This window comes from Lepisosteus platostomus, chromosome 2, assembly GCF_059453375.1.
Source record: "Lepisosteus platostomus isolate fLepPlt1 chromosome 2, fLepPlt1.hap1, whole genome shotgun sequence".
NCBI lineage: Eukaryota > Metazoa > Chordata > Actinopteri > Semionotiformes > Lepisosteidae > Lepisosteus > Lepisosteus platostomus.
In genome coordinates this window covers 6,516,453-6,540,993 of record NC_142612.1, presented here as the reverse complement: position 1 = coordinate 6,540,993, position 24,541 = coordinate 6,516,453, and the positions used below count along the sequence as shown (strand labels likewise).

Here is a 24,541-nt window from a genome sequence, read left to right as displayed (position 1 = left end):
TTCAGTCAGCACCAGCACTTCATTTCTCTATCAACGTACTGGATACTTTCATGACTGGATACCTAGACACTTTTCATTTATCACTAGGTAGCTTCCTTTTGTTCAGATCAGTTTCTAATTATACCAGTATTTCTGGGAATTGTCATTGGAGCACTAGGGAACCTACCTTAGGAAAAATAATTATAATACCAATGAAAAAAACACTCATATTCACACATCATATAGCTCCCATTGTACAAATTCCACCCAGTATATTATGAGCCAGTGAATGAGAACTTTCACATTTCAAAGAACCCACTGGGATTTTATCTACATTTTTATTTAAATGTAGGACATATTTTAAACGACTACAGCGCCTTTTAACTTAAAATGTAACAAAAACATTAAAACAAAATGAAGACAATCATTTTAGCTGAGAAAAAAAGAGTTTAAAAGGAAAATCCAGTGAGAAAAATGGTTTGATATGTACAATATTAACACAATAAGTTAAAGCATTCTGAACTGCAGTTTGGGATCATTTAGGTTTGATTTTGGTTCCACTTTAAGCTTATTGGAGGCCACAGTATTTTCCTGTTTTGCACTGGGTTGTATTTGCACAGTAGCTTCCTTGTAGCCCTGTGCTCTGTCTGTGTGAGCGTCTGCTGCAGAGGTCACTGGCTGACGTTCTTCTGCTGGCTGTACAGCTGCAGTACCAAGTCTCTAATCTCATCCCGCTTCCTGTTCACCTCCTGGCGAGGAAACCACTGCTCCAGCAGTAGAGGGAAATCAAAGTGGACTACAGGATCCTGGGAGCAAAAGTACAGACTTCGATTAACACTGATGTGACACACGGGGTGGCTTTCAGAACTTCATGGAAGTCATTATGTGCCGGATGTTCCATTCTGTTTTGCAAATATGTAGCTAACTTTTGAAAGTTAGCAACTGCCCACTTAAATTGCAATGTGAAAAATGCAGTTTCAATATAGGTAAAATATTTTATTCTTGACTGCAACCACCACTTTCAAAGGGGCTAGATATACTGACCACCAAAACAATTTTCTTAAACAATGTTTATTATCAGCATTTCACATTATTAAAATCAAGTAGCAGATGTCAATCCACTTTTGAAAACTTAAATGACAGTGTAAGAAGCCTACACTAGTGGGCAGGTGTGTATGCACTGGGCAAGATTTTGCAGGATATCAGCATTTCACATTATTAAAATCAAGTAGCAGATGTCAATCCACTTTTGAAAACTTAAATGACAGTGTAAGAAGCCTACACTAGTGGGCAGGTGTGTATGCACTGGGCAAGATTTTGCAGGACTGCAGTTGTCATTTCTACTTCCTGTGCCACACATGTTGCTATATAATATCTCACAAAACACTTTGATCCCCGCAGTAGTGTTGTAACAAGGCTGAACTGCACATGCAATAAAATTTCTGCTCAGTGAAATTTCACATTTCATCATTACAGACGCCATCATTTAAATTCATAAGACTGTGACATATCCCTTTACCAGCGATCATGTGAGTTACAAGAAAATAGAAGATTTCAATGCTCCAGCATATTTATATAAATGGTAAACACTTGCAACAACTGATTTGATATAAGATCTACAATTCATAAAGCATGCGTGTTCTGCTGACAAAAATCGCCAAGCATAGTGCAGGGCACTCAGACATTGGCTAACTTTTATCCTGGCAGGCAGTGAATGAGTTGAAGAAGCTGCTGTCTAGCCCCTAGAAAGTATTTCATACAAAATTAGAGCTCCCTCCAAGAGGAGTACAAGATGGTTCTTGCTCTAACTAATCAGTTAGCGGTAGCTTCCGCACAGTGAAGCCTGAGATTACCTGGAGGAAGCTCTCCACGTACTGAAGCAGGTAAATGCCGCAGTCGCTGCTGTTGTTCTGCAATGGAACGCTGCAGTGGCAGCCCTCCACCTGCGAGGTGAACTCCCTGGGCGTGCCTCTCCTCACCTCCCACTCTACCTGCAGGTACCTGACACAGAGCAGACACAGAATAGAGTTCACAACGGAGCTGAAGAAAAGAAAAATCAACTCCAGACCGCTTGTCTTTTCAGCTTTCCCAAATAGCTGGAATAAGGAAATCTACACAGGTGTATTAACAGCTTCACTGCAGTAAATGACCAGACTTGATTCAATATTCAAGGTCTACTGTTAGAACATGGAAAGACTGAATATTTCTTAATAAATAAGAACATCTCAATCTAGACAAGCACTAAAGTAGCATTCGCTCCCTTTGGAAATGTAACAATGACATCTTGAACAAAGATTCTCAGCTTGAACAAAGTTCCTCAGCTTTAGATAGGCTGAATATTGACTACCTTGTATCATCTTGTTGATCACAGTAAACAAACAGAGAAAGAGCCACCAAATCTCAAGTAAAAACAAAAACAATTTAATTAAGTTCCAATCTCATCCTCCACATTTACCTGCATCATACTGATGTTTTATTGCTTTTCATGTAGAGCAACAATCTGAACCAAAGCATTTAATTCAGGTCCATTTTAGGACAGGGGTCTCTAATTCAGCTCCTGGAGAACCCTAATCCAGCAAGGTTTATAGACCGACATTAAATCATTAGTTTTAAAAAAACACAGAACAATTTAACTGTGATCTGGATCAACGTTAGGATTTAGAAATCACTACAACAGAAACTACCCACAGAGGACCAGAGTTCTGTTAAATCTTGCTGAAAAGACCACTAGACATGGGGGACTGACAAGACTTGCTGAACTGAGGCTCTCCAGGACAAACGTAAGGACAAGGATGCTGGAAGAGATCATTCTTGTCAATACAAATTAAATCATCTTAGACGCAAGTCAATCTGCTCCTGCAGCATGAGAACAGACAGAAAATAACTGACTTAATTAACAAGCAACAACCCACCGAGTTTTTCCTAAAAAAAGTGAGAATGTACATTGTTTAAAAACTTTTTTTTTCAAATTTTCCTTTTTTGGGACAACATGAAGCGTACTCACTCTTGCAAGAGTTTCACCGTGCGATCGTGTGACGACAGCTTCAGAGAATCCATAATAAGAATGCAAGGTCTAAATGATAAATGCAGAAGAGACATTTTTGCAGTTCTGAGACATCGAAGAGCACGTCTAAAAATAAAACATTCACTAAAAATAACCACATTCCACATTGCCTTTCCTATTAAGGATTAAATTCCAACAAAAAAAAACAAAATGGTGGAAATTAAAATGGAATATAAATACAACTGTAATGTAATCAAGTCTGACAAATTTCTTTCAATAACATTAGCATGTACTGTAGTGGTATTCCTGCTTGTACTAGTTACTAGTTTGCTGTTTTTCACCTAATTTGCAAACCTTCTATGTCAATTTAGTGTTATTAAAAACATTTAAGCAACCAGTTACAAGATCGTTGTTTGTACAATTCAGATGTACAATAAGATGTTTAATTTTGATGTGGGGAACATTTTGAATCGCATCTTTAATTCATTCCCACTGAAAATCAAAAACAAAAGCTTACAATAATTACAAAATATTAGGAGGCTCTTATACTGGTACTCAATATATGATCTCAATTTATTATTAGGATGTAAACCTTTTTTCTCACCTCCTACACACTTTATCTCTTTGACAGGTCTTTTGCGTACACTCCTACAAAACAGACAAGAACACAAAACAATGGGTTTCTTAAAATTGTAATTCATCACAGGGCAGAAAAACACAAAACCACAAGAGTATTTTATCTAGTCCCTTCAAAAATTATACGTTACAGGGAATTTTTGAAGATTTACTTCACTGTTATTTCCATTTGGCAGTAACAGTAACCCTTTAAACCAATAAACTTGATACACTGTATATGAGAATTAACTTACAATCTTATCTGTTTCAATGCATTGTTATTTATTTAATACTATGTTTATAGTATATTTTCATAAATAGTATAATATGGAATATTAGTGAATTAAACAAATGTGAACTATAAATTCTATAAACACACAGAGGTTAAGCATTACCGGAAGACGGTGAAGATTTTGCAAACATGAAGCTGACAATCCTCTTTTGTAAATTTCTGTTTTACCTGCAAAAACAAAAAGTCAGCAACAAAAACAAACTATTTGTTTTCAGATTCAAGTTTATGGTTAAGCCTTTACTCATGTTCTGGTTACAAGCTTTTTAATGGATAAACGATTCAGACATAAGGCCTTTCTAAATAAATTCACAACTACAACTTTTTTGAATGTTGCTAGGGAATTCTAACCTTATTTAGCCAGTCAAATTAAATCATAACATTTCCCGGTAGCTTTTTAAAATAATTTTACCATAATCTGTTTCTTAACTAACATACTGAAACAAAGACTCTCAGCATTATTTTGGTCGTCTTTTCCCTTGAACATCTAGAATATTGCAATCTTTATTTGAAAATACAAGATAAATAACATATATTTTAATAGCTTCTGAAATAGTTCGGTCTCTGTAAGTGACAAGTTTCGAGCAGGGAAAGAAACGCATTGCTCCAGTAAAAATGGTCTTTTCTCATTGGTGCCAAATTCTAGCCAGGTTTCAAATGTAAGTGACTTGTGATAAGGGCTGTCTTGTTACAAGAGACATTTTCTGACTGGACCTGTCTATGACAATCTTTAAGTACAATAAAGGAGAAACATTTTATAAAAATATGACTGAAATGTCTAATGAAGTATGCAAGACAAAACTGACTACAAAATAAATAACACTTATCTGAAGGGATAACTATAATAAATGTGAAAACAGAAACATGCAACAATATCTTATAAAAATCCTACATGTAAAGATCAACAGGCTGGAAATAACTCATACCAAACTTATCTCAGTTGTCTCTTTTAATTTGGCAATAGTTTTCTGGTATCTATACTTTTAATGACTTTTTTGTGTTCTCAATGTTTTCACTGTATATAAAACAAGAAATGTAATATTGTTAGAACCATTACAGAATTTACTGATTGAGTCATTTTTATCCATCTTTAAACATAAAAAAAACATTTCTTAATTCCTAGTGTATATTGTTCTTTCAACACTGTTTCTTTGTCAATACCTACAGAACAGTACAGAACGACCTCTTTTACAAGCTTTAACGCAGGAAGAACATGTGCCACGCCAAAAGAACAATAAAAAGTAAAGATTCAAGTGAATCCAGCTGTTGGAAGTCTCTTAATACTCCAATAAAAAAATCCCATTCACTGATTTCCGAACACACAGCACTTTACTATGCAGAAATGAGGCCATGTCTATATTTACAAAGTTAACAACTACACTCAATCCAGTACAATACAAGACTACCGCTCTTTCCAACACTAATAATTTAGGAATTCGTAAATCAAAATATTTGTATATTCATTATGTATCCCAGTCTTCTGTATTTACCTTATATGTGTATCCTATATATATATAGAGGTTAAGACAGGGGTCATGACAAACCTAAAAACATGTGATGGACACAGCTGATGAACAAATACAGTGGAATAGAAAAGAACTGTCGACTTCCTACCTTTTTCCTCTTCACAGTCTTTGCTGCCCTCCACGGAGGCTGTGTTTGAGAAGCCGTTTATCCTGTGAGCCACAGATGTATGTGGCCCGGTCCGGGCCCGGCAGGTTCTGTTCACTCCAGTCGTGTGGGCTGCCTGACCTTTCCAGTCCTCGTGTCGCAGCTCCTCTAGCCAAGGGAAGCAGATCACAGCCAGGTACCAGTGAGCCCTGAAAGCATCAGCACCAGAAACTCAGCACACCGAACCCAAAACCCAGACAATGGCCGTTTGTCATGTTTTCGCAAATGTTTTCAAGATCAATATTGCCACTGGTTTGCATGTATGTGTATAGGTTTGTGATGGTTTTATTTACTTCCCCTTACAGAGATTAGTATTCACACTGTCTTAAACTAATTGATTGACCACAAATTACCACTGTCCGAAGTGAACAAGGATTCAATAAGAAGAGACAAAATGTCATAAAAGAAGATCAGCAACTAATACAATTCTTAATAAATGTGCAAAGAAAACTGATGGAGATGGAATGTATCAAAACATGTTAGCAACTGTAGTCATATATTACATTCTTACCTGAGAATATTTAAAATCACACACCCTAGAGAACTATCCTAAGTACAATAGTAGAACAGGATCTTGGAAAACATTCTGTAAAAGCTATTCTGTTAAAGCAGCTTCCCTCTCATCCTGAACAAAAGGGCTGGATGAGATAGCCAGATCAACAAGCTAAATAATAAATAACTAAAATAAATAAGTAAGATGGAACACATTTCACGGAAATTTGAAAAACAAAATAAAAATGATGATATTGTGCTACAGGGTTCCAGCTTCACCTCTTCATTGTATGTTAAGAATGAACAAGGAGAAACACATGTAACTGTTCTCTTTCCAGCTATGACATAGAGCAGCAGAGCTGAAATTCACCATTCTAGATGCTATACTATTTTAGCTCTCACAACTGACAGATTATGTACTGTCTCTGTACACGGCTTCAAAGAAGAAATACTTACTTTTGATTGACGGGCACAAACAAAAAATCTTTGGTGAAGATGTCAATATGCCGAGTCCAAGTCTTAACTCTGTGGTGTCTCCGGTGCTGAGCCCTGGAGAAAAACAGTATATACCTGTAATTAAACTGTACATTTAAGGAAGAGGATTAGCTGCAGACCAGATTTGTGATTTACAATCAAGATTACCCTTTCAATTAACTGAACTGCATCAAACATCAGAACTACAGCCAGCAGTAGTGATTCTTACACTGAATGCAAAGACGACTAAGAAGGTCAAAGCAATGTTACTGAAAAGAAACATCAAATATGATCAGGCTGGCCTAAACACATTTAAAACTCCACAGATAATATAATTCCAATTATACACATGCTTTTTTCAAACGATCCTTTAATTTAAATGACCTATCTGATTTCACAACTATGAAACATGACGACTTATCAAATATTAAAACACTTGTATTATAAATCCTGCATATTAGTACGCTATATGTCAGTGCAGGTGTCTGCCTACATCTGCGCCAATAGTGGACTGTGTGGTAACTACATGAGTGGCCAAATTGGCTAAACTGATACCACGTATTCCCAGTGTGGTTTCAGCTGTTAGTCAATCAGAGCAATCTCCACACCTTTCTGAAAGAATCCAAGTTTTTTTATTAAGCAATCAGTTATGAACTGTATACCTTTTCACCATATGCCACTGACTTCTATTAGAATAAACACTCAAACTAAAGAGGTAGTGATAGCCAAGAACACAACAGTGAAAACAAATTCCTTTAACAATATTTGACGGTTTTCCCTGCTGAGTCCCAAGATAAATACAAATTTAATAAAGAGCCAGATTTTTCCAGCAGCCAGCAGGAGAACGTTCATCAGACTCTCATGTCTCTTAATCACCCTTTTAGCCCATCTCAGGGTATCACCAAACAGCTCTCTAGTGAGTAAGTTAGATGCTCCTACCTACACCTACAATGTCCTAGCTACACAATGTTTACATACATTTTATATATGCATTCTTGTGCAATACGCAGATACACATATTTATGAGCAACTGTACAAGGAAGTAGCTCAAGCACTTGATATAGAAAAACCAGCTCCTCAAAGCTGAGAAGTTGGGGTCTCCTGCTTACGAAATGTTGGCCATCTCTTCATTGGGGGTGTCTTTCCGGGTGAGCTGCTTGTAGAAGAAACTGCTAAAGACGTGCGCACGCCCTGTCACCTCTTTTGGTGCCTTCTCAAGCATTAAATATCTGACAAGAAGGAAGAAATATATGCAATCACACCCAAACTCAAAGATGTTACAAACAGTACAACAGCAAAAATGAATCCAGTTTCAATTCTGTGAAAAGATGTAGTAGTTCTAGAACACAGATAAATAACATACATACAATATATCCCCTTAAAACTGGATGTATAAGGGTTAAAACCAAGGCAATACCTTTTGCTCTACTTAATTATCGTTAAAATAAAAAATATTATTTTTGTACTGACCCTCACATATATTTTCATATGCACTTATTGAAAGGCTTCAACTCTTTTTGTAAGACGTCTAGGGTGGCAAACTGATTCATGCAAACTTGTTGTTTTAAGATAAAGACTTACAAAGAACAGCTTCTGTATAGATGAAAGGAAGATAAGAATATTCAAATTGACCTGATCTCTGAATCAAACATATTTCTGTGGAGTCATCAAGTCAGTGATGCACCACAGAAAAAGAACGCTCTTGGAAACTGTGTTGTATTTACTTGAGATAAAAGTCGATTATGACGTCATTCAGAAACTCTCCGTTGTCCAGGCATTCTAGATCCTCAGAGGTGACAGCAATCCCTCCTTTGGATGGGGGTGGAGGGTAAAGAATTAACCTGCCAAAGGGACGACAGGCCTTGTGCATTCATATAAATTATTTTAAAATAAAACCTACAGCAATGACAAGAAGATAAATACATAAAAAAGTCATATAAAACATTTTCTTTCTATTGATAGATAGATAGACACAGTGGTAAAGGATGTTTTTTTTTTCAGTTAGTATTAGCTGTAACCCGTATTATGACCGTTACAGGGAAATCATACATCTTTCAACTTCTTAGGTCGGTTTTAATACTCACGTGATACACAGTAAGAGGTAGCAATTCAAATCATTTTAAACTCCAAATCATACTGCATTCCCAAATCAAAAGGTTCAGCATTAAAAATAGAACCTATCCCTAAATTAACATTTCACACCAAGTGACTACGAGGACTTTGATTACACTGAGAAAGGTGGTGGCATGATCTTTGCAGAGACTTTCAGCTTTTCCGAGTGACGATCTCACCTTGTAGGTGGTCCTCTGTAACTGTGTTGGCTCCAGCACTTGTCTGGCTTTGCAGCTACAGACACTGAATAGGAGTCATTTACCCTGTTGTGACAAAGGGTATAGCAGGGCTTGGGCAGACTGGCACCCTCCTGTAGGTACACAAGCACAAGGTTTCACTCCCACCTCAAATAATGTTTTGAATTTTCATTTCATAACCATTTAAGCTGCAATTCACTTGGAATTCTTTTACTCTCTACTCAAAAAGACATATTTAGGTTTGTATGCTGGCAGTTATCTCCAGTAACTGTCCTTGTTTCACCTTCCTGCTGATTTCCACACCTCCCTCAGACATCTGCGTCAGCACAAAGCTACTGAACTCCTCATACATCTCTTTTTGCCTGAATTCACCCATTTGCCAGCCCTTCAGGTCCAAAGCCATTTCAGTAACTTCAATTTACCAAAATGTGGAATAATGACCTCCCTATCACATCTCGAACCTTGGATAACAGGACATCACTAATGGGGCAATGAAAATGGATAAACCATTTATTTTTCTATATCAAAACAGAACAAAATATTATTTCTGTATTAGCATTCATAAAAGGTTTCTTATCTAATGAAATGCAAAGATTCCATGTCGTTTCTTGAAATAAATATTCAAAGCATGTTTTTCATGGATGCATTTCTTTCAACTACGTTTCCAAAGCATTTTTTTCATGTTCCCTCACTATCAAGTCTATCAACTGCTTCAAGCTCATGTTGCAAAACAACAATCCGCAAACAACGCACTAAATATTTTTTTCATTAAGTGAAAGGATATCTTTACCAATTTCAATAAAATGTGATTATTTTATTAATCACATTTTCCTTAGCTGAATGATGGTAATTTATTTCCTTGAGAATTTCTATTAAAAATGCAAGATTATATTTAACTAGGGGATAAATAATGTTATGCAATAATTTGCATCCCTTTTGAAAGTATTTGTTGTAATTAGTGCCTAATGCCTGTTGATCGCCTCTCCTGAAGACCACAGAAAATCAAACCACAGATTACAAAGAAAGCCAGCTCCTAATGAGCAGGCTGAGGTGGCTTATTCTTCTCAGTGCCAGCTGGCTTTATAATAAGTGGTGTTTACCCCTGGTTTCATCAAACAGGGAATGTTAATATTTTCTCCCTAGCTGATGCTGCTGATTTTAACTGATAGATGAGGACCAATCCCAGTTTTCCAGATGGCTGGGAAAAGAACCAACATTAATTCCAGCAATAATCAAAAGGACCCAAAAGCATTTCTAAACTCTTGCCTCCATAAATATGTTCTGTTACGAAATGGAAAATTAAAATTTACAACTAAAACAAAGGGTGGCACAATGGTCAGCATGGCTGCCACGCAGTGCTGGGGCCCTGGGTTCAATTCAGCCCTGGGGTGCTGTCTGCGTGGAGTTTGTATGTTCTCTATTTCGATCTCGTGGGTTTCCTTCGTGTGCTCCAATTTCCTCCCGCGGTTCAAAGCCATACTGGTGGGTAAGTTCGCTTCTGGGGAAACTGGTGTGAGTTTGTGTGTTTGTGCGCGCTGTTAATGAATGAAGAGCACGTTCAGCAATAGACTGATTCATCCACGGTGCGACAGGGAGCGCTACAGGAGGTCATTCTTGCCGTCTGCCATAAGACTGTACAACGCATCCACCTTGCGTCTTGGCAGAGGCAACAGCGACAGTGACCTGTTTCTGGACTAAACGCATATACACATCTACTGCTACATCTGTTCTCTTTCTTTTTCTTTTTCTTTTTCCCGTTTACAACCACTTTTGTGCAATATATGCCAGGGACCTGTGCAATACATTTATATTTATATTTATATCTATGGTTACATCTATATTTATATTCATACGTGTGATACGATTTTCTGTGGACTGTTCTGTTCTAGTTTCCTCTTGTGTGTCCGGACTGTGAGTAACTCTTGTATTGTATTGTATGTATTGTACTATTATTATATAATTCGTTACACTGTGGCTGTGTTGTGTGTGTTAAGCTGCTGTTGCACTGCAATTTCCCTCACGGGATCAATAAAGTATCTATCTATCTAATGGTCTTTGTGTGTTTGTGTCTGACGTCCTGTCCAGGATGTATCCTGCCATGTGCCCCCTCAAGCTGGCTCCCCCGCAACCCTTAACTGGAAGAAGCACTTAGAAAATAGAAGGAAGGAATTAAATCAACGATTTTTTGTGCCACGTTCAGCAGGAGGGCCTTGGTCTTGACAAAAAAGGAAGACATGAAGAAAACGGGCAAGAGCAGAAAGAAAGCAAGCCCGTAAACCAGGAGTCACCTGTGGAGAGGCTGGGGAATGGCGGGTGTGACCGCTCTGTGGACGATGGTCCTCTGGTTCTGCTCTCTGTGCCTCGCACTGTTTCAGGACAGACAAGAGTGGGCTGTTCCTTTCAAACCTTCTGAGCAGAGACAGGCCCTCAGACTGAGACAGGGGGTCCAGCAGCTCCGAGCTCCCGTTTCTCCAGCCCATCAGCTTGCCCAGACGTTTGCAATGCTGTTCATCTTCCTTTGCACGCAGCTTCAGCAGCACAAACTCGCTGGCTTTAGCTGACCAACAGGAACATGAACACAAGACAACAGGAGAACTGGCTATTAATTAGTGAGCAAAGGTTTTGAAGTATTTGTTAGACAGTCCACTAAACATTTTTCTTTTTCTTTCTAAAGGTATTATGTAAAATAATATTTATGATTTATTATTATTCAGGAGGAGGCACTCAGCACTAATGTTACACAGGATTTGGCTTTAGGATGCTTAACTCGTTTTTGATGATTAACAATGATTGTCAATATATCATTGCAAGGCAGATGTTTATGAGAACAAAAATAAAGAGCTACTGTTGGCCCACAGCATTGAACAGAGAACAAAGTTATGTTTTAAATATGTTTGCAACTAAAAACACAAAGGAAAGAGGTGCAAATTAATCACATATTCAACATATATCGCATTTTGATTAATTACCAGTAACATTTTGGTTTAGATGAACTGTTTTTATTATATACAGTCAAGATAAAAGAAGACTTATTTGCAAACCAGGCTGTATGTCAGCAAAACCTGTAAGAAGTTAGAAAAAGTGCAATTTTCCAATTGCATAAGTATTGTATCTCCTATGTCAGTACTTGGTAGAAACATTTTTGGCAGTATCCGCTCTCAATCTTTTTGGATAGGTCTGCACTGGCTTTGCACAATGGGATGATTTTTCTTCATTCTTCTTGGCACAATTCCTCCTGTTCTAACAATTATGTTGGGATCATTGATGGTCGGCAATCTTCATGCCTGGTCATGAACATTCTATTGGATTTAAGGGAGGACTTTGGGCCAATCAAGAACATTTACTCTTTACTTCTTGCCAAAGCAATTCCAATTTGGTTCTTGCCTTGTGAGTCAGATCATTGTCGTGATAAAATGTAAATTTGCGACACAGCTTTGAATTCTTGAGGTGACTCAAGCAGGTTTCTCTCTCCAATTCAGCTGTACTTTGCTCAGTCATCCCTCATTGCCAGATGCTTTCCCTCAGTCGGTCCCTGCTGACACCCTCCTAACATGATGCTGCCTCCAAAGGTTCAATTTTTGTCTTGTCTGACCATAAAATGTTCTGCCACATGTCTGCAGTGTATCCCATACAAGATTTAAGTACGGGTTGTCAGTAATGGCTTCTTTCTTGCCGTGTCATAAAAACGGACTAGATTTGTGAAGGTACTGAGATGTTGTCAAGGTAAGAACACGGACTCCTCTTTCAGACACAGACCTTTGAGAAACCTTTCCCAGTTACTGCTGGATTCACAGTGCCATCCGTTGCCCCTCTGAAGACAGCATTGCCTTTTGTCTGCCAAATGATTAAAATACTCCAGCGTTCCCTCCATCATCACCAGTGGCCAAGACCTCAGTTACCACCATGTTACCCATGTTAACATGTAGACACGATGGCAAGTTTACAGTCAGTCTACTGATATGCGAGTTACGTCTTCCTGGAATTTCTCATGGAACAGCTGATGCAGTCTGTAAATGGTTTTGCCGCTGAATAAGATGAAAGAGATGGCCTTGGGTCAATGTGGCAGATGCCTCATGCAGCCAGTTTTTTGGCTTCTCCGGACTGGTTTGATGACTGAAGCAGACCTTCTCTCATTCTCTGGTCAATGTCTCTCAAAGCCCAGTTACTTTCAATTATACCAATAGCACAAAGTAATGTTTATTACCCAACAGAGGCAAAGTCAAATCTTTTGCTCCTCTTGTGTTGATTAAAATCATTACTTTTTGCACCTAGAAAAAACTAACTTCTAATGCAGATAAAAAAAACTGCACAAAAAAGAATACAGATGGAACGCAAAATGTTATTCGTCAAAGCCTTACCTGCCTGTTCGACAGGATAAACTGGAGATAACTCCTTCTGGATAAGTTGTGCTTGAGCCTCGGAAACCCACAGAAAGATGAGCGTGCAGGCCTCACTGCCATCGCCCACGGGGCTGCACTGCCACACACCGTACCTCCTCAGTTCGGACTGCACCACTGTCAGAGAGAGGGTCTCACCTCGATTGTCTGGGTCTGGGGTGAAACAAGACGGTGCTTAAAAAACCTGAATTGGGGTGCTGGAAAGATAATGTATTTTGGCAAATGAGATGCAGGACTCAAAATATTTTCTCTCTTTTCTTATCTGGAATTGTCAGTTCTTTGTGTTGATCCTAGTTTATTAACAGCCACCCTGCATATCAAAACAAGCATACAACATGCCAAGATAAGCAACTCCTCTTGTGCTGTAACGTGAAAAGGGAACATGTAAGGAACCGTACTCTAAATTTGAGAGATTAAAGATGACTGAAATCAGCCAATGAAACTAAAAACATCTCACAACTAATACAGTAACAACATTGTAAAAAAAGGATAATAAAAGAACAAATCTGCAGCACATGATTACTTGTGAGTCCTGTCACTAATATACTCATTAATGCTGTTATTATCACAGACTGACAGCATAGATCATGTTCCTCTTTATTAAGTCTCAGTACTGTAGCTGGCTGATTTTGCCAGGCACTGAGATACACACAGAAAAATTATGCTATAATATTACACTACTTTTTGAAGCACACTGATGAGCTGTGCACAGTTATGGCATCTCAAGGATTATATCATGAAACAAATCTGTTATGCTGTATTCAATTATTATTAGAATAGAATTACTGTTAGCACAAATTAAATGTGAACATAGGTTCTTACTCATCAAACTGCTTTACGAAAGCATATGTTTTGTGGTAAAGTCAAGTTCTAATTTGGAAAACAGCGCACCAAAAAAAACATTTGCTAAAAGGTACAGCTGAACTGGATCATCTAGCTAAAATATTAATGATTGCTGCCTGTTTGCTTTTTCTCTTTGTACTGTCTATTAGTAGTTATACGTTTTCTAAGGTCAAACAGGTTAATTACAAGATATCTGAATTTTTCATTTTGAAAATATACTATTTTACCCTGTTTAGTATAGCTCCTGCTTGTCAGTCAAACGATACATAAGCTCTATAACTGTTAAATGGTTTAAAATTTGAGAACAAAAATGAAAAAAGCAAAGAGAACCAATAAGACCAAGAGTAAAAATAAATAACATATTGAAAGACACAGTAGCTGGTCACTGTGGCGGAGGCCTGGTGCCGACCAGCAAGAAGTCCTAACCAGCAACTTCAGTTTGTGAAGAAACTGGGCAATGTTTATTAAAGATTACTCAATGATCACCCAAACTAAATTTCTACAGTCTAGAATAGTTAAATTACTGTAAAATTTACAAAGATTACCTTTCAGTGGTATTATGATACTTTCTCCTGTAACCTATAAAACAAACAGAAAAAGAAAATATAAAGTCAGCAAAAATGCCATACTTGGTATGACTACTGCATGAAAATAATTACATTTTTAATAGGATTCTTGATTACTGGGTAAATATATGGGAAACATGAGTGCGGGAACCTCACAAAAAAATATCACAGCAGGAGACTATTAGCCAGGGAAGAAGGTGCATTCTTGCATCAAAGTTCCCTTATAACTCTGTATTATTTAATATGGATATAAGCAATAAAAAGAAAATGGAACCAGGAGAATAAAAGTATGCACAATGCTCTCACGGGAGTGACTGCTTGTAAGAAACACTGACCATCAATCAGTCTAATTGGGTTTCGAGCAAGCCAAGGATTTGCTCTGGACTGTGGTATGCATTGATGTGCAGCAGGTAAGGCACATCTTGGAATTCATTCTCGACCGACTATAGCATTCCGAGCCTGTATTTGCTGGAAACACTTTGTCCTTGCTTAGCTCCCCCATTAATTCTTTAGTATAACAAAGTCGCCTGTTGTGATGATCTGTTTTATCTAGATGATACCAATTAGAATGAGCTTTTGTTTGCTTCAAAGGTGTAGTTGACAAGACGTACAGAAGGTGCAGAAGTACAAGGCTTGAATTATCTGTGAATATGTCTTTAGGCCCTTTGGCAGCACCTACGTCTGGGAGGAGAATATGAAAAAAGATTCTGAAATCTAAAAACTGCGAGGAGACGTGATGTGAAATTACTTACTAATAGGAAGAACCTTGCTCTGCAATTCCGCAGCAGATACAAATTGCCCTTATGTGCATAAGAGCAATGCAAAAACATTACTGGGGATTTCAGCAATAATTCTGCATTGCTCTTTCGTGAACACCTCCAAGACGCTGGTTAGCAGATGAATAATAGTGTTAATGAGCCTCTTTTTAAGTGCCACTACTGCAATAACCCTAAAAGTTTCAGATGTGTAGACCACCTACTAGCTGGAATTTTCTTTAGCGCACAAAGCAGCAAACACAAAAGGCATTATGAACATTTCTCCAAAATCTGGTGCGTTAAAGCTGTGGGCACAACAGGCAGATTACAAACGGATTGTGAGAGTGTCAGATCCCTGTTTTGCATTAGAAATAGAAACGTTCAGATCCCAACGCAAGGTGTTTTGGAAAGACGTTCATAACAATAAGAGGTTGTAAAAATGTGTCTGTCTTTTTTCATTGCGTAAGCAGTATTTCCTCACTTCTCATTAAAAAGAAAAGAAAATATAGTCTTATTTGAAGTCGTCATGGTCTAAGGAGAAAGAAAATAGGCTTTTCCAAAAAATCTTAAAAATCTCTAGACAAACAGCCTCTTGCATTCTCAGCCAGATTGCTGTGGCCAGGTCTGAGATTCTTCATTGCTGTTTCTGTATTTTTTTATACAGAACAATATGTGCAATTCTGAGACCGTTAAGAGTGTTTTTATTTAACTGTAAAATATGTTTTGGCACTTTACAGACAAAATGTTAACAGCTATTTTGATTTTTCATTTACTATGTGTTATTGCTTAGCATATTTAAGGCTACAGTCTGTGAATCTGTATATATATACACACACAGACCTGCACCAATACGGGCGTAATAAAGCAACACTGGAAAAACAGATGTCATGTATTAAAATAAACTGCAAAAGAACTGTACGTTTGGGCAATAAAAAAAGTCTGGAAGAAGGCATGGAAATACAGAACTACAAAACAGAGAAGAAACCCTGTTCAGTTCAATTTTCAACTACTGCACTGTTTTTATCCATGTGATATAAACAGAAATCTGACTGTGCCTGTTATACAGAATATACTATGTAAAATATAACAGGCTGGAAAAAAACACTACTGTTTTCTTGCTTATATAATGCATACTTTTTGTGCATTCATTTTTTAATAGCCTGCAGTTTGGTTAAATGGTGTTTAATCATGTTTAATCAGGTTAGTTTTGTGTTTTATTAAGACTTTTTGAATAGAAACATAATTACATTTTAGGTCTTAAATAAACAGTTATATGAACCATCCTAAGGAGTGCACAAGCTTTCTTTTGGCACTGTGGGTTTGCATGCCGACAGTGAATAGATGCAATTTTAAGTTTCAGGTTGTTTTCTGTGTCTGAAACAAACTACACAAAAGATATTCACCTACATAAAATATCTAGATAATTTTCTAGCTATAACCTGTGTATAGTTACAACTCGCTGTTACCACTCCAAGAAAGGGGAAGGTATCAACAGGTGGTATCAAGGGGGGTGGTGGACACAACATGACCTTTGCTGCTGGCCTCACAATACAGCAGCTCAGGTCACTGAAAAATGCACTTACTTGAAGACAGCCATGGGGCTCTCCTTTTATTTTCCCAAAGTGAAATTCAGAAAACTTCAGTTCCACATAGAGACCCCTCTCCTTTTCATCCGACTCTGCAGACTTCACACCCAGGGAAATTTCTTCATCCAATTTCTGAAGCAGAGATCAAGAAATTCAAAGTGTCAGAGCTTTTTAAAACAAATATATAAAACAGGACATAGATCTTTGGACGGAGCATGTCCGAATGATAACCAGGATTTCTTTTCGCTGTTCACATTTTCTCCAAAAACAAATACCACCACCCCTCATTCAAACTATTTTTTTTCCTCAGAGGTCTGCTTCTCCTTTCAGAGACCATAATATCCTGTCGATAGTGCAAAGGGCACAAGACCATTTTTATTGCCTACTTTTTATTTATTAACTTATAACATTTTCTTTCTAGATGTGTCAATACCAATCCTATTTGATTCCACACAACTCCCTTTATTATAGCACAAAGACCTTTTTACCTCACTAAAGAATAATTACAAGCAATAGCTGAATACTATTAGGTACATGTTCCACCAAGCTCCGGTAATTACATCACCCCTAGTTAACTATGCCACCTGCCTCTTTACCACAGCCAAGACACTGTCAAGACTCCCACAATGAGATGCACATTATGTGATTAGTGATTTGTGATTGCGAAGGTGTTGGCAACGTTACTAAATCTTAAGCATGTGTCAATATGAATACAGCAAAAAAAATGCAATTTTTTCTTACTGCAAAAATCAGAAATGGCACATCTGTATGTGCCTAGTGTGTTACAATGTACAGTAGATGATCTGAATGAGCAAAATGAGTTATTTTTTCAAAAACGAAAGTAAAAAAAGTGTGAGAGTTCATAAGATATTGAAGGAAAGGAAAAGCAGTGTACTGAAAAGTTTTCTCAGAACGAAGGCGTTAGTATTTCAGGCAAGATGGTAGGACAAAAAAAATGTTCTTGTGGCAAAACACCGAAACTGTGTAACAGCAAAAAGCAATGAAGAATGTTGACAAGCCTCAGCTAGAGTAGAGTAGGCTTATAGAGGATGTATCCCATCATACAGGAGTGTCGCAACAAAATTAAATAAAAAGAGTTTGCTCACTACAATACTGACCTCCCATGGTTCTGCTAATTCTCTCATTTTATACCTGTCAGTTTCTAAGGACCTGTTTCTAGGTGGAATAGAGAAGTTCAACCTGTACCTTCAGATACAAACCGCTACTCACTTCCGAGACACACTTTTACTAAATACAGACAGAAATGTACTGCAATAATGAACCTTTTTAGATGTTGTGGATGACTCCAATATGATAGAGCAGAGGGAATTACTTTTATAAAATACAATTTAAAGAACTGCAAGGCTTACAACCTTGCATACCTTCAAAACAAAGTAGTGAAACAGGTTTTTGATTAATAACCATTAATCTAACAACTGTGAAACACTTTTTAATTGCAGCCCAAGTTCAGTGATCAAGATTCAAGTCATCTCTAACTCAACAAAACACTCTTGAAATTCAATATACTATGTGTGCAAGGGCTTCTGATGTTGAACGTGTTCTATGGCAGCTGAATGGGGGACTGCCTTCAAGCAAGAAAGACACTGCTAGAAGCTTTACAAGTACGTCCAGGCTTGCCAGTGATTTGAGCATCATCTCCCCACCCTCGACAGAACACCGTTAACTCGGGCTAGTTCCTAGGGGCACTATGCAACATGCCAATGAGCTGACAATCTGACAATCATTTCTAGCATCTAAGTTTCATAGGAAATGGGATTTTTCACAGCAGCCATTGGTACAGTAATGAATCTTGCATCAATACTGGAGTCTTGTAAAAACCTTCTTTTTCATAAGGGATTTCATTATTTAATTTAACTGGTTCTGCGTGCCCTTTTGATTTTCTACAAGTATTCCATACCCCATTCTACTATCTCCTCTCAATGTCTTTTTTTCGTTGCTGTTCTGCGAAGTGCTTCGAAGAGCCACTTTTAAAGGCGCTATATAAAAAAACAATTTATGATTATTGGTGTACCTGGTACTCCAACTCTCTGACGTCTTTTTGCCTTTCCTTCTCCTCCATCTCACTGTTACTTGTCCGAAGCTGCTTAGTAGCTGGGGTCAGAGAGGTGGTGGACTCAGGGGTGCAGCTGTTCCCCTCTTCTTCATCACTGGAGAGAACGACTGAGACACACAGAAAGACTCTTTTAGTGCAGAAACCATGTGGATCCCTTGCAGTCACGTGCACGCTTACACACTGGGGGACCGTGTCCATTAAGTGTTTAAAAATGTAGTTCAGGTGGGTAGCTGCGTCCACATGCGTAGGCTTCAAAGGAACAAGTATTCAGCATGGATTAAACCTATTAAGTGTTTAAAAATGTTCTGTGATTTGGTCTTATTCTACACTGGTAAGAAAGGTTTAAAACAAGGAGGCGGGGGGGAAGGGATTCAGGTAGAAAAGTTATATTTCGAAAGGGAACAGAAATGCAAGAAGGGAACCAGTGATATGAAAAATTATAGAACTATTCTTTTTCAGTTCAGTAGCTCAGATGGTCAACTTGAACTTTTACAGAACTGTGAAATTTAGAATCTTTTTGAATCTAAACTAATCCTTACATCAAAAATACCTATTTTGATGCTATTTATTCACATTCACGGCTCAAACAAGGGAATTTAGGCACACAGCTTCCAATTTTAGACAGTGGCAGATCTATGAAAGATATTTATATCCTTATTATGTATTAAAAAAAGGCAGGTGTCCAGATAACAAAGCAGCACATTCAGCAACTCTGCTCAAGATGTAGCTCTGTACTGTGCTTCATCTGCTCTGTAGAGACCACAACTCCAACAAGAGGAAATGTGTACTTTTGCAGGCATGTTCTGCAAGCCACAGCATCACAGGGTGCCCGTCTGCGGCAGGATGCTTTAATGGGCTTTGGGAAAATGTCACAGGTGGAAATAATCCCAATCACCCTGAGGTAGTACATCTGATCTACAGCAGGAAGGAGCAGCAGGGCTCAGTCATGAACAATTACAATTTTTCTTCATTATCTTCAAGTAACTTTTAAAACTGACATTTATACAGACTCGGATTAAAACGTCAATTGTGCGCATTTTTTTCTACTTTGATTGAAGCAATATATTCGAATTGTGCTCCAATTACATGCCACTATGAAACGTTTTATTAGACTTGTTGTTAAGATTATACCGATGCTCCAAACAAAAAAGCACAAACTACTACAAATAATGTGCCTGATACACATTAAAGACACCATCCACCCTGTCTACTTGGTAACGAGCCTTGTGAGGATGAGGGTTCAATACAAATTCAATAACTCAAACAAGTAACTCTACAGGGTAACATTCAGTTCAGAAATGTATATTTGAAAACTTGACACCTAAACAACAAACATTCTTAATTAGAAGAGAACTAGTAACTGCATGGAAGTACCCACACTATTCATCACACCAATTTCCCGATTAATCCATGAACGTGAATCTGAAGCTCCTTCAGATCCTGCCTGTCCTGTCAACCTGCACTTACTTGGCTCGCTGGGAGCAGGCGGGGACTTTGATCTGGAGGCAGAGTGACGTGTTCTCACACTCATTTCCCTTTCCTCAGTCCTCTGCTCAGGCTGGTCACTGCAGGGGGGCTTCTCTCCAGCCTGGGTACTGTTCTCTGTGCTGTTACTCTGTACGGGATCTGTCTTCTGCCCTGTTGGGCTTTCAGGAGTCACACTATTGCCTGACCTTCGCAGACAGAGCTTCTTTGCAGAGCTAGAAACTTGACATGTCTGTTCCAGAACAGCTCTCCTGCCTGGGGTCTGGCAGTTCTCAATACTGTCTGCGGTCTCATTGCCACCACGAGGTACTAGAGAATCATTTCTATTCTCCCCCTACAAAAAGACAAATTATAAAATAAGTGTTATGTTATATTTTTGGACAGTGGTGACTAAAGAGGAATTGCACCTCAAGGGAAAAAATGATGTAGGCCAAAACACAAACAGGCAGAATAGCCCAAAGTGTAGCATGAACCTGGAAATGTTGGTAGCGATCTGAGATCAATGTATTTAGAATGTATTAGACTATATGAGGATATGTATTATAATGTGAATAAAAATACTTAAAAGAAAACTAATCCTCAAAGTTTAATGTAGCTAATGTGCAGTACAGTATTAATGTGAATTATTGAGACGTAACGTTTAAAAAAGAAGACAACAAATAAAGGTAGACATGAAAAACTAAATACTTCACACAATTTCCTTTAAGAACTTCAACTATGAAGGTAACTGATATTTAGGATTTAGCTCTGACAAACATCTTTACCTGGGGCTCCTCCGTTTCCACACCTGTCTTTCTCTTCCTGTTGCTCTCCGAGAGGGACTTTTTTGCGTCTGCTGGATCCTGTGCCTCATTCTTTATTCTATTATTATTCTCAATCAATCTCCGAGCCACTCTGCAACTTGGTAGCGAATCTGAAAAATCACAAATGGTATGTTTAAACTTTGAAATATCAGAGAACCCAAGCGGGAATATAAGACATGAAATAAGATCTTTGCAAGGTAATACTGACTGAACTGCTCAGATCAGATTGTCATTCAGCCTTTGTATTAAAGGTCTTATTTCTGAGTATCTGGTAAGAATTATCTTTTGCTAACTTACAAAGAAGGAAACCTACTGAGAGGGTAATTTACATTTATATTTTAAAAATACAAAACATAAGGTGTAAATAAGTATGCCCACAGAAGATAATGGGGTTTTCCAATTTTTAACATCTGAATTTAAATTCTAAAGTAAGGAGGTTTATTTAAAAGCTTAATGTTCAGGTAAGGTAACAATTATTCTTATGGAAACTGCCTATAATAGACAACAAATGTCAAGACAATGACTCTTTGACCTGGGTTTCGCATGTCCTGTAGAAAGAATACCTCAAACTCTTTCAAAGCTTAAGGTTTCATATGTTAAACTTGGCATGTGTTCTGCAAACACATGATTTTAATATCTAAACTTATCTGTACTAATATCTGATTAATGCTGATGAAAGATACAAATCTGAGATGAGCTAAAATTATTCCTTCATTAAATTAATTCAAGACAAGGCTTTAGTGCAAAACCTCATGCGACATGGGATGCATCACTCGGACGACAACATGTCACAGAACAAGCACACATCATTAAACCAGGATCTGCTGAGATTTAACAGGTCAATAAAGTTAAGCTTAATTTGTCCAAGCTACCTCAGATTGTTTGCCAGGAAAATGACAAGGATCTTTCCATTTCATTTTAAAAAGGTCTGGGGGAAGGTTAGGGTTAGTGCCTCAAGTGCCAACCGCCTCAAGCAAGCACAACAAAAACAGAAAATATGCTAAAGAACAAGCACTTGCAATATAAATGAGCTTCATACATGATTTTTATAGACCACAATTTCCTTTTATTTAAAACTTGATTATCTAGGTCAGGCTCCGGTCCACTTTTTTTTTTTTCTAACTGAATTTTTTCGTTTGTATGGCTGTCATGTGCTAATTCAACAAAGTGAAACAATAACCAGTCATGGGCAACATCTTGTTATAAAAATCTTGCCATAGAAATTATTTAAAAGCGTAAATGTTCTGTATTTTTTTAAATGTTTTGCTGAAAATCCCAAAACAAATGTATGTACTTTGAACAGGGACCTTGTTCAGAAAACTTCCTACCTACAAGATTTACACGTGCAGATTTCAGTGTATAACAACTGTGTTCATATAGCCTTTATCGCTCCATTAAAATGCTCAATTTTTCTCCAGTGAGAAAACAAATCAATGAGTGACAGATATAACTTTCCGGAGCACTAATTCAAGAGCGCTGAAGACTTGTTTAAATTTTCTTTCTGATCTGTAAATTTAGGAGTCTGTTTCACATTTTTATCAAAATTATTGCAAATGTAACACTATATACAGTATTCATTTTATTAATATGGCCCCAAATCCATTGTGTGTGCAGAAGTAAAATGCCATAATTACAACACTCCATATTTTTCATGGAATCTGAAAACAAGATGATGTTTTCACCAGAGAATCAACCACTGAAAAATATTCTCTAGAGCGGCTAATAAGAGCCGGACAAGGAGTTGCCACCAGCTGCCAGTTGAAAGCCAGGGACTGTGGCCTGATGTCTTGAAATGGTCTAGTTTTGCAATGCAAATCAAAACCAAACGTTGGGCAGTGCAAGTCTACCATTGTGTGTGCAGTTGTCTTCATTTCTCCCAGATCATTTTAGCTCATGGCTTTAAAGCAAAACAAACAGATCCTAATTTTAAATAATACTCTTATCCTTGAAATTCCTGGTATATACTGCAACTGCATCAATTGTACTACACACTGAAAACATTTCATGGCTGAGGCGAATGAAAAACTCAACCACTTGCCCATAACACATTTGAAGTATCCTGGAAAAAAAAAAAAGATCAATCCTTTAATTTCAACGGACACTGCGTGCCACAGCATTAAAGATGTAAATCCGCTGGAACTTGAGTTCTAACCTTTTGATTCCACTTCGGTTCCCCTCAAGGGCACAGAAAGACGGGTCTTTGTCAAGTTCTCACTCGGCTGCAGCAACGAAGAATCAGATGTTCTCTTGGGCCACCCACTGAAACAAAGGATCCTCAGTTTATTCAAAGCACTTCATTAGTGGAAAGGGAGCAAGGAAGAGGGAAACAGGAAAAAACAAAGCATACAGATAACTCTTACGACAGAAAGAAAACACCGTGTGGGCAGCGACGAAAACAAAGACACCCAGGCTGTGCACCAGTCACAGTAAGCACACTGAATAAATACACCGCGCAAAGGTCTGTTTGTCTCGACACGAATCATGAGCAACCATGAAAAAAACTGGTGTAAATAACAAACCTAATTTTTAAACAATAATAAAAATTTGCAACATAATTTTGCTAAAAGTACAAAAATATATATCCTTCATAAGAAGTCGGTCACACGGTCTCCTAATGTGGCAGAAGAGCAAATGCACAACTTTTTTAAACGAATGGGTCAGGCATCCACCCTCACTCAGCTTTATTTCAGCTTTATCTTTTTATAACAAATTATGTTATGACGCAAAACAATCATCAAATGGCATCAGAATAATCAGCAGACCATCATATACAGTGCATCTATACAACCTCCATGTGAAAATCATTCTGAAAAGTAACTGAAAATGAGAACCAGGAAAAATTAGTTGCATAAGTGTACCGTACACACGCCTGAATTAGAACTTGGTGGAAGCACATTTTGCTTGAATTACGGCCATATTTCTGTTTGGATAAGTCTGTTCCAATGTAGCACACCTAGATCTGGCTGTTTCCCTATTCCTCCTTAGAAAACTGCTCAAGCTCAATTAAATTGCGAGGGGACCACTGATGGACTGCAAACCTTCAAGTTATTAAACAGAATGCCAATTAGATTGAAGCCGGGGCTCTGACAGGGCCACGCCAAGACACTGACTTTTTTCAATAGCAACTCCACTGCTGGGTTTGGCTCTGAGCGTAGGGCCACCTTCATGTTGAAAAGTAAACGTCCTTCCCAATTTCTGC

General features: G+C 37.9%; 1 protein-coding gene across 6 annotated transcripts in view; it reads right to left on the bottom strand.

The window, feature by feature from the left end:
• Positions 1-298: 298 nt before the first annotated feature.
• The window catches only part of LOC148675823 (sentrin-specific protease 7-like), a 37,667-nt gene continuing 13,424 nt past the window's right edge, over positions 299-24,541 (bottom strand). For 4 of the 6 annotated variants that reach the window (XM_088648330.1, XM_088648349.1, XM_088648358.1 and 1 more), the window contains 18 exons: positions 23,495-23,601; positions 21,304-21,452; positions 20,522-20,873; positions 19,013-19,161; positions 16,978-17,112; positions 14,619-14,652; positions 13,192-13,383; positions 11,122-11,390; positions 8,816-8,946; positions 8,249-8,365; positions 7,634-7,753; positions 6,507-6,599; positions 5,502-5,707; positions 3,994-4,058; positions 3,588-3,631; positions 2,984-3,052; positions 1,833-1,980; positions 299-785 (listed from right to left, as the gene is read on the bottom strand). In XM_088648330.1, coding sequence (XP_088504456.1) covers positions 651-785; positions 1,833-1,980; positions 2,984-3,052; positions 3,588-3,631; positions 3,994-4,058; positions 5,502-5,707; positions 6,507-6,599; positions 7,634-7,753; positions 8,249-8,365; positions 8,816-8,946; positions 11,122-11,390; positions 13,192-13,383; positions 14,619-14,652; positions 16,978-17,112; positions 19,013-19,161; positions 20,522-20,873; positions 21,304-21,452; positions 23,495-23,601 — 2,515 coding nt within the window. In that variant the 3' untranslated portion in view covers positions 299-650. Of the gene's footprint in view, positions 786-1,832; positions 1,981-2,983; positions 3,053-3,587; positions 3,632-3,993; positions 4,059-5,498; positions 5,708-6,506; positions 6,600-7,633; positions 7,754-8,248; positions 8,366-8,815; positions 8,947-11,121; positions 11,391-13,191; positions 13,384-14,618; positions 14,653-16,977; positions 17,113-19,012; positions 19,162-20,521; positions 20,874-21,303; positions 21,453-23,494; positions 23,602-24,541 lie in introns of those variants that run through there. The other 2 variants (XR_015941655.1, XM_088648370.1) reach the window with 2 other exon arrangements.